The following is a 16,596-nucleotide window of genomic DNA, read 5'->3' as shown; positions in this document are numbered from 1 at the left end:
CCCATACAAGGGAAACCACATAAGACTAAGTACTAACTACTGAGCGGACACCATGGAGGAGAAAAGGCAGTGGTATGACGTATTTGAAATTCTGGAAGAGAAAAATTGCCAGTCAAGAATTCTTTATGCAGCAAAGCTCTCCTTCAAAACTGAGGGAGAGTTTATAATTTTCACAAACAAACAAATTCAGAGAGGAATTTGTTAACAAGAGATCTGCCCTGCAAGAAATAGTAAAGGGACTTCTGACCGAGCCAAAAAGAAAGGAGAGCGAGAGGCCTGGTGAAGGGCACAGAATAGAAGAATATTAGTAAAGGTAATTTAAAGGATAAAAAGAGAGGGGGAGAAAATAGATCTGACAAATAAAAACCAAAGGATAAGATGGTTAGTTCAAGTACTGCCTTTACAGTAGTAACTTTGAATGTGAACAGAGTTTACAGACCGGCAGAATGGATCAAAAACTATGGTCCATGGATATGCTGTGTACAGGAGACTCCTTAGACTCAAGGATACAAACAGATTGAAAGTGAAAGGATGGAAAAAAATATTTCACACAAGCTGTAACCAAAAGAAAGCAGAGGTAGCAATACTAATATCAGACAAAATAGACTTTAAATGCAAAAATGTCATAAGAGACAAGGAAGGAAACTATATATTAATAAAAGGGACAATTCTCAACAAGAAATAACAACCATAAATGCTTATGTACCCCAAGGAGCTCCAAACTATATGAGGCACACATTGGCAAAACCGAAGGGAGCAACAGACATTTTTACAATACACCACTCTCTTCTATAGATAGAACCAGAGGATCAATAAGGAAATAGAGAACCTAAAATATATGATAAATGAATTAGACCTAACAAACATATGTAGACCATTGCATCCCCCAAACAAGTATATACACTCTTCTCTAGTGCTCATGGAACGTTCTCCAGGATAGATCATATGCCGGGGCACAAAACAAGTCTCTCTGGGGCAGAGAACAGTTAGGCAGACCAAACTGCACACACTGAGGAACTAGAAAAAGAACAGCAAACTAATCCCAAAGCAAGCAGAAGGAAAGAAATAACAAAGATTAGGGCAGAAATAAATGAAAAAAAAAACAAAAAACAAAAAACAAAAAACCGAGTATAAACAATACCAAAAGTTGGTTCTTTGAAAAGATGAATAAAATTGACAATTCCTTAGCTAGACCGACAAAGAAAATAGAGAAGATGGAAATAAATGAAATCAGAAATGAGAAGAAGGGCATTACAATTGACCCTGCAGAAATAAAAAGGATCATAAGAAGATTCTATAAACAACTGTATGCCAACAAATTAAGACAACCTAGATGAAATGAAATTCCTAGAAACACATGAACAAGCTACACTGACTCTACAGAAAATAGATCTCAACAGACCAACTACAAGTAACGAGACTGAATCAGTCATCAAGACCCTCCCAACAAAGAACATCCCAGGACCAGACAGCTTCACTGGTGAATTCTACCAAACACTCCAAAAATGAATACCAATCCTGCTTATACTCTTCCAAAAAACTCAAGAGGTGGGAACACTACCTAATTATTTCTATGAGGCCAACATCACCCTAACACCAAAGCCAGACAAAGATACTACAAAAAAGCAAATTACAGACTAATCCCTCTAATGAATATAGATGCAAAAATCTTCAACAAAATGCTTGCAGATTGAATCCAACAGCACATTAAAAGAATTATACACAATGATCAAGTGGGTTTTATTCCAGGTATGCAAGGGTGGTTCAACACAAGAAAATCATTTAATGTAATATACCACATTAACAAATTGAAGGGAAAATCCACATGATCATCTCAATCAAGTGGAAATGGTATTTGACAAAATCCAGCATTGTTTCTTGATAAAAATACTTAGAAAACTAGGAATAGAAGGAAACTTCCTCAACAGGATAAAGGGCATATATGAAAAACCCACAGCCAGCATCATACTCAATGGTGAAAGACTGAAAGCTATCCCTCTAAGATCTGGAACAAGGCAAGGATGCCCATTGTTACCACTGTTATTCAATAGTATCAATAGTACTGGAAGTCCAGCCAGAGCAGTTAGACAAGAAATAAAGGGCATTCAAATTGGAAAGAAAGAAGTAAAATTTTTACTATTAGCAGATGATACCATCCTATATATAGAAAGTCCCAAAAAATCTACAACAAAATTACTAGAGCAAATAAACAAATTCAGCAATGGGGCAGGGTACATGATCAACATGCAAAAATCAGTCATGTTTCTTTACACTAGTAATGTGTAATCTGAGGAGGAAATCAAGAAAAAAAATCCATTTACAATAGCAACTAAAATAATCAAATATCTAGGAATACATTTAACCAAGGATATAAAGGATGAATACACAGAAAACTACAAAACATCACTAAAAAACATCAATGAAGACCAAAACAAATGGAAGGATATTCTACATTCATATGTTACTATGTCAACTCTACCCAATATGATTTTCAGATTCAACACAATCCCATAAAAATTCCAACAGCCTACTTTGCAGAAATGGAAAGGCCAATAATCAAATTTATTTGGAAGGATAAGTGCCCTGAATAGCCAAAAACATCTTGGAAAAGAACGAAGTTGGAGGACTCACACTTCCACATTACTAAGCTATAGTGGTCAAAATGGTTTTATATGAACCAATGGAATCAAAATGAGAATTCAGAAATAGACCCTCATCATCTATGGTCAATTGATTTTTTTTTTTTTTTTACAAAACAAATTGTACTTTCGATTGTTTACAGTACCATTACATAGTTGTACATTCATCACCTAAATGAATCCCTGACACCTTCATTAGCACACACACAAAAATAACAACAATAATAATTAGAGTGAAAAAGAGCAATTGAAGTAAAAAAGAACACTGGGTACCTTTGTCTGTTTGTTTCCTTCCCCTACTTTTCTACACATCCATCCATAAACTAGACAAAGTGGAGTTTGGTCCTTATGGCATTCCCAATCCCACTGTCACCCCTCATAAGCTACATTTTTTTTTTTTTTAATCATCATTTTATTGAGATATATTCACATACCACGCAGTCATACAAAACAAATTGTACTTTCGATTGTTTACAGTACCATTACATAGTTGTACATTCATCACCTAAATCAATCCCTGACACCTTCATTAGCACACACACAAAAATAACAAGAATAATAATTAGAGTGAAAAAGAGCAATTGAAGTAAAAAAGAACACTAGGTACCTTTGTCTGTTTGTTTGCTTCCCCTACTTTTCTACACATCCATCCATAAACTAGACAAAGTGGAGTTTGGTCCTTATGGCATTCCCAATCCCACTGTCACCCCTCATAAGCTACATTTTTATACAACTGTCTTCGAGATTCATGGGTTCTGGGTTGTAGTTTAATAGTTTCAGGTATCCACCACCAGCTACCCCAATTCTTTAGAACCTAAAAAAGGTTGTCTAAAGTGTGCGTAAGAGTGCCCACCAGAGTGATCTCTCGGCTCGTTTTGGAATCTCTCTGCCACTGAAGCTTATTTCATTTCCTTTCACATCCCCCTTTTGGTCAAGAAGATGTTCTCCATCCCACGATGCCGGGTCTACATTCCTCCCCGGGAGTCATATTCCACGTTGCCAGGGAGATTCACTCCCCTGGGTGTCTGATCCCACGTAGGGGGGAGGGCAGTGATTTCACCTTTCAAGTTGGCTTAGCCAGAGAGAGAGGGCCACATCTGAGCAACAAAGAGGCATTCGGGAGGAGACTCTTAGGCACAAATACAGGGAGGCCTAGCCTCTCCTTTGCAGCAACTGTCTTCCCAAGGGTAAAACTTATGGTAGAGGGCTCAACCCATCAAACCACCAGTCCCCTATGTCTGTGGTCATGTTAGTAACCATGGAGGTGGGGTAGGCGAATACCCCTGCATTCTCCACAGGCTCCTCAAGGGGGCACTAAATCTTTTTTTTTTTTTTTCCTTGTTTGTCTTTTTACTTTTTTTTTTTTTTTAACTTTCCCTTCTTTTTTAAATCAACTGTATGAAAAAAAAAGTTAAAAAGAAAACAAACATACAATAAAAGAACATTTCAAAGAGACCATAACAAGGGAGTAAGAAAAAAGACAACTAACCTAAGATAACTGCTTAACTTCCAACATGTTCCTACTTTACCCCAAGAAAGTTACATAATATAGCAACATTTCAGTGAACTTGTTCCTACTACATCCATCAGAAATTAACACACCATAGTCATTTCTGGGCATCCCCAGAACGTTAAATAGCTTATCTGTTCTTCTTGGATTATTGTTCCCCCTTCCTTAATTGCTCTCTACTGCTAGTTCCCCTACATTCTACATTATAAACCATTTGTTTTACATTTTTCAAAGTTCACATTAGTGGTAGCATATAATATTTCTCTTTTTGTGCCTGGCTTATTTCGCTCAGCATTATGTCTTCAAGGTTCATCCATGTTGTCATATGTTTCACCAGATCGTTCCTTCTTACTGCCGCGTAGTATTCCATCGTGTGTATATACCACATTTTATTTATCCACTCATCTGTTGAAGGACATTTGGGTTGTTTCCATCTCTTGGCAATTGTGAATAATGCTGCTATGAACATTGACGTGCAGATATCTGTTCGTGTCACTGCTTTCCGATCTTCCGGGTATATACCGAGAAGTGCAATCGCTGGATCGAATGGTAGCTCTATATCTAGTTTTCTAAGGAACTGCCAGACTGACTTCCAGAGTGGCTGAACCATTAAACAGTCCCACCAACAATGAATAAGAGTTCCAATTTCTCCACATCCCCTCCAGCATTTGTAGTTTCCTGTTTGTTTAATGGCAGCCATCCTAATCGGTGTTAGATGGTATCTCATTGTGGTCTTAATTTGCATCTCTCTAATAGCTAGTGAAGCTGAACATTTTTTCATGTGTTTCTTGGCCATTTGTATTTCCTCTTCAGAGAACTGTCTTTTCATATCTTTTGCCCATTTTATAATTGGGCTGTCTGTACTACTGTCATTGAGTTGTAGGATTTCTTTGTATATGCAAGATATCAGTCTTTTGTCAGATACATGGTTTCCAAAAATTTTTTCCCATTGAGTTGGCTGCCTCTTTACCTTTTTGAGAAATTCCTCTGAGGTGCAGAAACTTCTAAGCTTGAGGAGTTCCCATTTATCTATTTTCTCTTTTGTTGCTTGTGCTTTGGGTGTAAAGTCTAGGAAGTGGCCTCCTAATACAAGGTCTTGAAGATGTTTTCCTACATTATCTTCTAGGAGTTTTATGGTACTTTCTTTTATATTGAGATCTTTGGTCCATTTTGAGTTAATTTTTGTGTAGGGGGTGAGGTAGGGGTCCTCTTTCATTCTTTTGGATATGGATATCCAACTCTCCCAGCCCCATTTGTTGAAAAGACCATTATGGCTCAGTTCGGTGACTTTGGGGGCCTTATCAAAGATCAGTCGGCCATAGATCTGAGGGTCTATCTCTGAATTCTCAATTCGATTCCATTGATCTATATGTCTATCTTTGTGCCAGTACCATGCTGTTTTGGCAACTGTGGCTTTATAATAAGCTTCAAAGTCAGGGAGTGTAAGTCCTCCCACTTCGTTTTTCTTTTTTAGAGTGTCTTTAGCAATTCGAGGCATCTTCCCTTTCCAAATAAAGTTGATAACTAGCTTTTCCAAGTCTGCAAAGTAGGTTGTTGGAATTTTGATTGGGATTGCATTGAATCTGTAGATGAGTTTGGGTAGAATTGACATCTTAATGACATTTAGCCTTCCTATCCATGAACATGGAATATTTTTCCATCTTTTAAGGTCCCCTTCTATTTCTTTTAGTAGAGTTATGTAGTTTTCTTTGTATAGGTCTTTTACATCTTTGGTTAAGTTGATTCCTAGGTACTTGATTTTTTTAGTTGCTATTGAAAATGGTATCTTTTTCTTGAGTGTGTCTTCAGTTTGTTCATTTCTAGCATATAGAAACATTACTGACTTATGTGCATTAATCTTGTATCCCGCTACTTTGCTAAATTTGTTTATTAGCTCTAGTAGGTGTATCGTTGATTTCTCAGGGTTTTCTAGATATAAGATCATATCATCTGCAAACAATGACAGTTTTACTTCTTCTTTTCCAATTTGGATGCCTTTTATTTCTTTGTCTTGCCGGATTGCCCTGGCTAGCACTTCCAGCACAATGTTGAATAACAGTGGTGACAGCGGGCATCCTTGTCTTGTTCCTGATCTTAGAGGGAAGGCTTTCAGTCTCTCACCATTGAGTACTATGCTGGCTGTGGGTTTTTCATATATGCTCTTTATCATGTTGAGGAAGTTTCCTTCAATTCCTACCTTTTGAAGTGTTTTTATCAAAAAGGGATGTTGGATTTTGTCAAATGCTTTTTCAGCATCTATTGAGATGATCAATTGATTTTTCCCTTTCGAGTTTTTAATGTGTTGTAATACATTGATTGTTTTTCTTATGTTGAACCATCCTTGCATGCCTGGAATGAACCCCACTTGGTCATGGTGTATGATTTTTTTAATGTGTCTTTGGATTCGATTTGCAAGTATTTTGTTGAGGATTTTTGCATCTATATTCATTAGGGAGATTGGCCGGAAGTTTTCCTTTTTGTAGCATCTTTGCCTGGTTTTGGTATTAGATTGATGTTAGCTTCATAAAATGAGTTAGGTAGTGTTCCATTTTTTTCAATGTTTTGAAAGAGTTTGAGTAAGATTGGTGTCAGTTCTTTCTGGAAAGTTTGGTAGCATTCCCCTGTAAAGGCATCTGGCCCTGGGCATTTATTTGTGGGAAGATTTCTGATGACTGATTGGATCTCTTTGCTTGTGATGGGTTGGTTGAGGTCTTCTATTTCTTCTCTGGTCAGTCTAGGTTGTTCATATGTTTCCAGGAAATTGTCCATTTCTTCTACATTATCCAGTTTGTTGCCATACAGTTGTTCATAATATCCTCTTATAATTTTTTTAATTTCTTCAGGATCTGCAGTTATGTCACCTTTTTCATTCATTATTTTGTTTATATGGGTCTTCTCTCTTTTTGATTTTGTCAGTCTAGCTAGGGGCTTGTCAATCTTGTTGCTCTTCTCAAAGAACCAACTTTTGGTGATATTTATCCTCTCTATTGTTTTTTTGTTCTCTATATCATTTATTTCTGCTTTAATCCTTGTTATTTCTTTTCTTCTACTTGGTTTAGGATTGGTTTGCTGTTCATTTTCTAGCTTCTTCAGTTGATCCATTAGTTCTTTGATTTTGGCTCTTTCTTCCTTTTTAATATATGCGTTTAGTGCTATAAATTTCCCCCTTAGCACTGCTTTTGCTGCATCCCATAGGTTTTGGTATGTTGTGTTCTCATTTTCATTCGTCTCTATATATTTAGCAATTTCTCTTGCTATTTCTTCTTTAACCCACTGATTGTTTAGGAGTGTGTTGTTTAACCTCCAGGTATTTGTGAATTTTCTAAGTCTCTGATGGTTATTGACTTCTAATTCTATTCCATTGTGGTCAGAGAATGTGCTTTGAATAATTTCAATCTTTTTAAATTTATTGAGGCTTGTTTTATGTCCCAGCATATGATCTATTCTGGAGAAAGTTCCGTGAGCACTAGAAAAGTATGTGTATCCTGGTGATTTGGGATGTAATGTCCTGTAGATGTCTGTTAAATCTAATTCATTTATCAGATTGTTTAGGTTTTCAATTTCCTTATTGGTCTTCTGTCTGGTTGATCTATCTATAGGAGAGAGTGATGTGTTGAAGTCTCTCACAATTATTGTGGAAACATCAATTGCTTCCTTTAGTTTTGCCAGTGTTTCTCTCATGTATTTTGTGGCACCTTGATTGGGTGCATAGACATTTACAATTGTTATTTCTTCTTGCTGAATTGCCCCTTTTATTAGTATGTAGTGGCCTTCTTTGTCTCTCAAAACATCCCTGCATTTGAAGTCTATTTTATCTGAGATTAATATTGCTACACCTGCTTTCTTTTGGCTGTAGCTTGCATGAAATATTTTTTTCTATCCTTTCACTTTCAGTTTCTTTGTGTCCCTGTGTCTAAGATGAGTCTCTTGCATGCAACATATTGATGGTTCATTTTTTTTGATCCATTCTGCGAATCTATATCTTTTAATTGGGGAGTTTAATCCATTTACATTCAACGTTAAAACCATGAAGGCATTTCTTGAATCAGCCATCTTATCCTTTGGATTATGTTTGCCATATTTTTCCCTCTCTCTATTAATATCCTTTATTGTACCCATACCGAATCTCTTTAGTACTGAACCTTTCTCCAAGTCTCTCTGTCCTGTCTTTGTTTCTCTGTCTGTAGGGCTCCCTTTAGTATCTCCAGTAGGGCAGGTCTCTTGTTAGCAAATTCTCTCAGCATTTCTTTGTCTGTGAAAAATTTAAGCTCTCCCTCAAATTTGAAGGAGAGCTTTGCTGGATAAAGTATTCTTGGCTGGAAATTTTTCTCACTCAGAATTTTAAATATATCGTGCCACTGCCTTCTTGCCTCCATGGTGGCTGCTGAGTAGTCACTACTTAGTCTTATGCTGTTTCCTTTGTATGTGGTGAATTGCTTTTCTCTTGCTGCTTTCAGAACTTGCTCCTTCTCTTCTATGTTTGACAGTGTGATCAGTATATGTCTCGGAGTGGGTTTTTTTGGATTTATTCTATTTGGAGTTCGCTGAGCATTTATGATTTGTGTATTTATGTTGTTTAGAAGATTTGGGAAGTTTTCCCCAACAATTTCTTTGAATACTCTTCCTAGACCTTTACCCTTTTCTTCCCCTTCTGGGACACCAATGAGTCTTATATTCGGACGTTTCATATTATCTATCATATCCCTGAGGTCCATTTCGAGTTTTTCAATTTTTTTCCCCATTCTTTCTTTTATGCTTTCATTTTCCATTCTGTCTTCTTCCAGGTCACTGATTCGTTGTTCAACTTCCTCTAGTCTTGTACTATGAGTGTCCAGAATCTTTTTAATTTGGTCAACAGTTTCTTTAATTTCCATAAGATCATCCATTTTTTTATTTAGTCTTGCAATGCCTTCTTTATGCTCTTCTAGGGTCTTCTTGATTTCCTTCATATCCCGTACTATGGTCTCATTGTTCATCTTTAGTTCTTTGAGTAGCTGCTCTAGGTGCTGTGTCTCTTCTGGTCTTTTGATTTGGGTGCTTGGGCTTGGGTTATCCATATCGTCTGTTTTTTTCATATGCTTTAGAATTTTCTGTTGTTTTTGGCCTCGTGGCATTTGCTGAACTTGATAGGGTTCTTTTAGGGTTTGTAGACCTATTGAAGTCCTTATCTCTAATTCATCAGATCTACAGCTACGTGGAGTACACTTTCTCTAACTAACCAGCAGGTGGCGTCAACGAGCCACCTGTTCTCCACAAGCCAGATATCCCCTGCTTAGCCTTTTTGGTGAGTGGGGGAGTGAGTCTTGTGGGGCCCAATTGGTGTACCAAGCTTGCGTGTGTAGTTGGTGTTGCCTGCCCTGTATGTGGGGCGTGTTTCTGGGCAGTCGGGGAGGGGGGGGTGGCCCTAACAATCAAATCTCCCTGATGATCCTAGAGTTTTAAAGCTGCTGCAATAGTCTAATCCTTCAGTTCAGTCCTGCCACAGTTTGTCTCTGCCACTGACCCACAAGTCTTTGGTATTGGCATATGGCTCCTGAGACTTGCAAGTGGGCCCCTCTTCCAGGCTGTGCACCCCGGGTCCTCTGTTGAGGGATGACTGTGCTATGTCACAGGTGAGTGCCGTCCCCCCAGAGCAGTTCTGGGCTGCTGGGCTGTGTAGGGAGGCTCCCAGTCTGCTCAAATGATGGCTGAATGGGGCTTTGTTAATTCACACTGCTCCACCTTCCCAGCTCTGGGACATTCAGCTGAGGTTGCAGGGAAGGCTAATGTCCACGCCCAGTTTTGTGGTGTGTGCCTGTTATTTGAAGCACTTCCGTCACACTGGGTTGTCTGGGGCAGCTCTGGGCTATGGGGCTGGCGATGGGCAGGAGTGTTTCCTGTCCACCAGGATGGTGGCTGTGAGCGGACACCCCCCTTTTCTTGGGAAGTTGTGTTGTTTAGTGAATTTTCTCAGCCACTGGATTATTGCCTTTTGTCTCAGAGCTCTCTTAGTTCTGCTCTTGACTTGACGTGCCCAAATTGCAATTCTTTGAAGCTTTCTGTATTGAGCTTCTTAGAGTAATTGTTTTAGAAAAAGCAAAAAGGATTAAAAAAAAAAAAAAAAAAACGGCCCTCCTCAGAGATCTAATGGGTTATTGAAATGCTAATAGACAAAGCAACCAGGGCCATTAAGGAAAGGTGCACAGGGCAGAGAGATCAGCTTTGCTTCGGGATTTGCATATGCGCCTCAAGGCCTGAGCTCCGCCCTTCCCCTTTCTGTGTTCACCAGAACTCCAAAAATCCTCTGCTTTTATTTTGGAGTTTTTCGTGTTGTTTTTTTTCTATGCCTGTCTCCTCTCTGCTGGGCTGGCTGCTCTCAGAGTCTCTGGTGTCTGGTCTCAGTCTATCTATGGTTGGAGTTTGAATCAGTAGAATGAGTTTTCGATAAGAGCAGCCACTGCAGTTCTCCCTTCTCCTTCCCGGAGCTGACAGCCCCTCCTCCCCCGGGACTGAGCCTGGCAGGGAGGGGCGCGGGTCCCCTGGCCGCAAAAACTTACAGATTTCGCTGATCTCAGCAGTTCCACGTTTTCATGAGTGTTGTATGATGTATGCTCAAAGACAGATTGCTCTGTGGTGTCCAGTCCACGCAGTTCCTGGCTTTTTACCTACTTTCCTGGAGGAGTAACTAAAACTTACAGCTCACCAGTCTGCCATCTTGCCCCGCCCCCCGATTTTTTTAACTTAAAAAAAAATTAAATTCAGTTTTATTGAGATAATATTCACATACCATACAATCATCCATGGTGTACAATCAACTGTTCACAGTACGATCATATAATTATGCATACATCACCCCAATCTATTTTTGAACATTTTCCTTACACCAGAAAGAATGAGAATAAGAATAGAAAATAAAAGTAAAAAAGAACACCTAAATCATCCCCCCCACCCTATTTTTCATCCATCCATATACTGTATAAAGGAAGTGTGAGCCACAAGGCCTTCACAGTCACACTGCCACCCCTTGTAAGCTACATTGTTATACAGTTGTCTTCAACAGTCAAGGCTACTGGGTTAGAGTTTGATAGTTTCAGGTATTTTCTTCCAGCTATTCGAATACATTAAAACCTAAAAAGGGTTATCTATATAGTGCATAAGAATGTCCTCCAGAGTGACCTCTTAACTCCATTTGAAATCTCAGCCACTGAAACTTTATTTTATTTCATTTCGCATCCCCCTTTTGGTCACGATGCCAGGTCCAGATTCATCCCCGGGAGTCATAGCCTGCGTTACCAGGGAGATTTACACCCCTGGGAGTCAGGTCCCATGTAGGGGGGAGGGCAGCGAGTTTACCTGCCGAGTTGGCTTAGCTAGTGAGAGAGGGCCACATCTGAGCAACAAAGAGGTACTTAGGGGGAGATTCTTAGGCACAACCATGAGCAGGTTTAGCCTTTCCTTTGCAGTAACGAACTTCATAAGGGCAAGCCCCAAGATAGAGGGCTCGGCGTACCAAGCTGTCAGTCCTCAGTGTTTGTGAGAACATCAGCAACAATCCAGGTGAGGAAGTCCAAGACTTCCACATTTTCCCCCAGCTCCTCAGGGGGGCCCTGCATATATATATTTTTATTCTCTGCCCAAATTACTTTGGGATGTGTTGTTATTTCACTCTAACCTACCATATGTTACTTCCTGTTCAAAGTTCCATGTAATTGTGGTATTTGAACAAACTGACTGTAGAAGTTACATTGTTTAGAAAATATAGATCCTGCACCAAATAAACATCTCTTCCCTTGGTCTCACATGGAAGTTTTAAAACACAGTTAGTTTCAATCTTTCCCCTTTGGCCCGATTGCCCAATTGATTTTTGACAAGGCTGCCAAGTCCACTCAGTTGGCAAAGAACAACTTCTTTAACAAATGGTGCTGGGAGAATTGGTTATCTTCATGCAAAAGAATGAAAGAAGTCTCCTTTCTCACACCATCTATAAAAATTAACCCAAAATGGATCAAAGACCTAAATATAAGAACCTGGACTATAAAACTCCTACAAGAAAACGTAGGGAAGCATTGTCAGGATTTTGTGTTAGGCAATGGTTTCTTTTTTTAAAAAATTCGGTTTTATTGAGATATATTCACATACCATACAATCATTCACAGTTTACAATCAACTACCATCATATAGTTGTGTATTTATCACCCCTATCAATTTGTGAAAATTTTCCTTACTCCAAAAAGAATTAAAATAAGAATAAAAATAAAAGTAAAAAAGAATACCCAAAGCATTCCATCCCTCCCAACCCACCCTATTTTTCATTTAGTTTTTGTCCCCATTTTTCTACTAATTTGTCCATACAATGGATAAAGGGAGTGTGAGCCTCAAGGTTTTCACTATCACACAGTCACACCATGTAAGCTACATAATTATGCAGTCATCTTCAACAATCAAGGCTACTGGGTTGTAGTTCAACAGTTTTAGGTATTTCCTTCTAGCTATTCCAATACACTATAAACTAAAAAGGTGTATCTACATAGCGCATAAGAATGCCCTCCAGAGTGACCTCTCAACTCCATTTGAAATCTCTCAGCCACTAAAACTTTATTTTGTTTTATTTTGCATCCCCCTTTTGGTCAAGATTTTCACAATCCCACAATGCCATGTCCAGGCTAATCCCTGGGAGTTATGTCCAGTGTTGCCAGGGATATTTACACCCCCCGCGAGTCATATCCCATGTAGTGGGGAGGTCAGTGAGTTCACCTGCCTAGTGGGCTTAGAGAGACAGAGAGAGGGCCCCATCTGAGCAATAAAGAGGTTTTCTGGGGTAGACTCTTAGGCACAATTATAAGTAGGCTTAGCCTCTCCTTTGTAACTAACTTCATAAGGGCAAGCTCCAAGATCGAGGGCTCAGCATACCAAATGTCAGTCCTCAATGTTTGTGAGAATATCAATAATAACCCAGGTGGGGACACTCAACATTTCCGCCTTTTCCCCCAGCTCCTCAGGGGGGCCCTGTATATATATATATATATATATAAAAATATATGTATGTATGTATGTATGTATGTATTATTTATTTTCTGCTCAAATTACTTTGGGATGTATCGCTATTTTACACTGACCTGTACAAAACCTACCAGATCTCACTTCCTATTCAAAGTTCCATGTAATTATGGTGTTTGAATAAACTGACCTTGCAAGTTAAATTATTTAGTGTGCTGCAGAAAATATAGGTCCTGCACCAAATAAACATCTCTTCTCTTGGTTTCACACAGAACCTGAAGTTGCAAAACACAGTTAATATCTTCCTTTACCTTTTGGCCTGATTTAGGCAATGGTTTCTTAGGATTTTACATCCAAAGCACAAGCAATGAAAGAAAAAATAGATAAATGGGACTTCCTTAAAACTGAAAACTTCTGTACATCAAAGGACTTTGTCATGAAAGTAAAAAGTTAATCTACTTATGGGAGAAAATATTTGGAAAACACATATCTGATAAGGGTTTAATATTTAGAATTATAGAGAAATCCTACAACTCAACAATAAAAAGACAAACAACCAAATTTAAAAATGGTCAAAATACTTGAATAGACATTTCTCTAAAGAGGATATACGAATGACTAAAAAACACATGAAAAGATGCTCAACATCCCGAGCTATTAGGGAAATGCAAATCAAAACCACAATGAGATACCATTTCACACCCATTAGAATGGCTGCTGTTAAAAATTGGAAAATATCAAGTGTTGGAGAAGATGCAGAAAGAAGGAACACTTATTCTTTATTGGTGACAATGTAAAATTGTACAGCTGCAGTGAAAGACAGTTTGGCAGTTCCTCAGGAAGCTAAGTATAGAACTTCCACATGACTTGGCAATCCCCCTACTAGGTATATACCCAGAAGAATTGAAAGCAGGGACTTGAACAGATAGTTGCACAATGATGTTCATAGCACTTCATAATTGCTGAAAGATGGAAGCAACCCAAGTGGCCATGAACCAATGAATGGATAAACCAAATGTGGTATATACAGACAATGGACTCTTACTCAGCCATGAAATGGAATGAAGTCCTGATGCATGTGACAACATGGATGAACCTTGAGGACATTATGCTGAGTGAAAAAAGCCGCCAGGCACAAAAGGACAAATAGTGTATGATCTCACTGAAAAGAACTAATTATAATAAGTAAACTCAGAATTAGAATCTAGAATATAAGTTACCATGGGAGAGACTGCAGATAGAGAATGGGGGGTTGATGGTTAATTTGTACAGAATTTCTCTTTAGGTTGATTGTATAGGTTTGGAAATGGATGGTGGTGATGGTAGCACATTATTGTGAATGTACTTAACAGCACTGATTTATATATGTGATACAGTGAACCCTGTAGTAGATGATGGACTATAGTTAATAATACATACATAAGAATGTTCTTTCATCAATGACAACAAATGTACAACACTAATACAAAGTGTTAATAATAGGATGGCATATGGGAAAAAATACACCTAATATAACATATGGATGACAGTTAATAGTAGTATTTTAATAATCTTTCATCAATTTTAACAAAGGTAACTACCGTTAAAAAAAAAAGGGTACAATTATAAAAAAGTGCTGTCATCAATTTTAACAAATGTTCCCCACCAGTGCAAGGTGTTGATGGTGGGGTGTTGTAAGGCAATCTGGTAATTTGTGCATGATTGTTCTGTAAACCCAAAACTTAGTTCTAAGAAAAAAATTAAAAACAAAAAACGTAAGGGTCTGTGATTGAGGGTTTTATTCTGATCATTTTGTTAAATACCGTTGGACTGCTATTGATTTGCTTTTCTAGTACAATGAATATTTCAGCAACCAATAACTGAAATATTTAATTTAAAAGGTTTTAATATTTAAAAACCTTTAAACAAAAAATCTAGGAGATTTTTAAAAATGATTTTAACTTACCATTTCATTGAACGTTGGATTCCTGGTTTTTCGTGAAATTTTGGTTTTCCGTTTGGATGTTTTGTGAGTATCTGGAAGTAGGTATGTTTTGACATATGGATTTGGGTCAGCCCCATCTTCAGTAACCTATAAAGAAAAGCAGTTCCTTAAAGAAATGCTTCCGACCAAGATAATAGGTTACCTCTACAATCATTATTGTTTGCAATCACTCACAAGATCTTTGATGTGCATCACCATGATGAAAAGAGTACCATTTCGGTAAGAGACAGATAATTTCACTGCTCCTCCTATCTGGCCTGGAGTAGGACTGAAGGGTCCTGCATCTGAAAATATAAGTCATTTCATCCTTACTTTAAATTGTTTGCAGTGTTTCAAACTGCAACAAAAGAATTCTGCTTTACTTCCACAGACTACCCCATGGGGAACTAAAAACAAAAGTAAAGAACTTGGTAGCCATGGTTTACACTTATTTAGTAATCTCACTTTATTCGGAAAGATATTGTTTATCCATTATCTAGAAATAGACTGGCTTAGAAAGAATACACTGATCCTTCCCCAATTCTCACATTCTCAATGACTACGGCCAGTCACCTCACTGTCACTTACCACATCTATTGAGAAGTTATAGACTTGCAGGTCATAGGGAAGCAATGAATTAATAAAGAGAAAAAATAATCTCACCTGCACACTTAGCTATTCCTTCAGCTTTCTCATCACGAAGTAAAGGGTGGAAAAAAGTACAAACAAGATCACACTAAGATGAAAGGAAAAAAAAAAGTCAGTGTAAATATTGTGTAGCACAAAAGGTACAGTAGATTATTACTTCTCATTTAGGAAGTTACCTCTGCTACATCCAATGAAGCACTCATCAAATTCTGTAAATAGCTGTTTAACTCAATTTTCCTTTTGGCTGCTACATCTTTTACATGTGTTCTTCCTAGAACCATCCTATTAGGAAAGCTACAAAAGAAAAACAAAAACAAGTGGAATTTAAATTATTTTATCCGGAAGTATTTACATTAAGCACAATATCTATTTTAGAAATACACTTTTTTACATACTTAACTGCAAAGTGGAGTCTTACTTTGAACTAAAGTCATCTTTATGTATTTTGTTTAAGAAAATACAGGCTTTTTTTTTTTTAAGTATTGGAGATGAAATAATTCAATAACCTATTATCTTTTTATAAACCTTGGTATAAAAGGTACACAAGTTGCTAATTTCCTTTTTACTAGAAATGAGGACATCAGTATTTGACCATTTTTCTATTTATTTCTTCTCAAGTTTAATCATTCACAAGTATTTTTTATCTGGATCATATCTCCAAAAGAATCATTATTCAACCAGCCATGGCTAGTGGAAACACCAGTAAAATTCACAAATAATGACACAGGGCCTAAGTCAGATGCTGAAAGGATAACCTCAACCCTATTTATTTTGGTGGCAGTGGGAAAAAGAGACTGCTCATGAAAATAAACTGATACCCACTTTGCCTCCTACTTACTTTTAAATCTAGTACAAGAATA

At 37.8% G+C, this 16,596-nt stretch overlaps 1 protein-coding gene across 1 annotated transcript in view; it reads right to left on the bottom strand.

The window, feature by feature from the left end:
- PIK3C2A (phosphatidylinositol-4-phosphate 3-kinase catalytic subunit type 2 alpha) overlaps positions 1–16,596 on the bottom strand; it is a 164,960-nt gene that overhangs the window by 6,980 nt on the left and 141,384 nt on the right. The window contains 4 exon segments of the mRNA XM_037839322.1: positions 15,071–15,196; positions 15,284–15,393; positions 15,752–15,824; positions 15,913–16,030. Of these exon segments, the coding sequence (XP_037695250.1) occupies positions 15,071–15,196; positions 15,284–15,393; positions 15,752–15,824; positions 15,913–16,030 (427 nt within the window).

This window comes from Choloepus didactylus, chromosome 6 (assembly GCF_015220235.1).
Source record: "Choloepus didactylus isolate mChoDid1 chromosome 6, mChoDid1.pri, whole genome shotgun sequence".
Taxonomy (NCBI): Eukaryota; Metazoa; Chordata; class Mammalia; order Pilosa; family Megalonychidae; genus Choloepus; species Choloepus didactylus.
The sequence above is the reverse complement of the archived record's forward strand: the minus strand, read 5'-3'. Positions and strand labels throughout refer to the sequence as shown.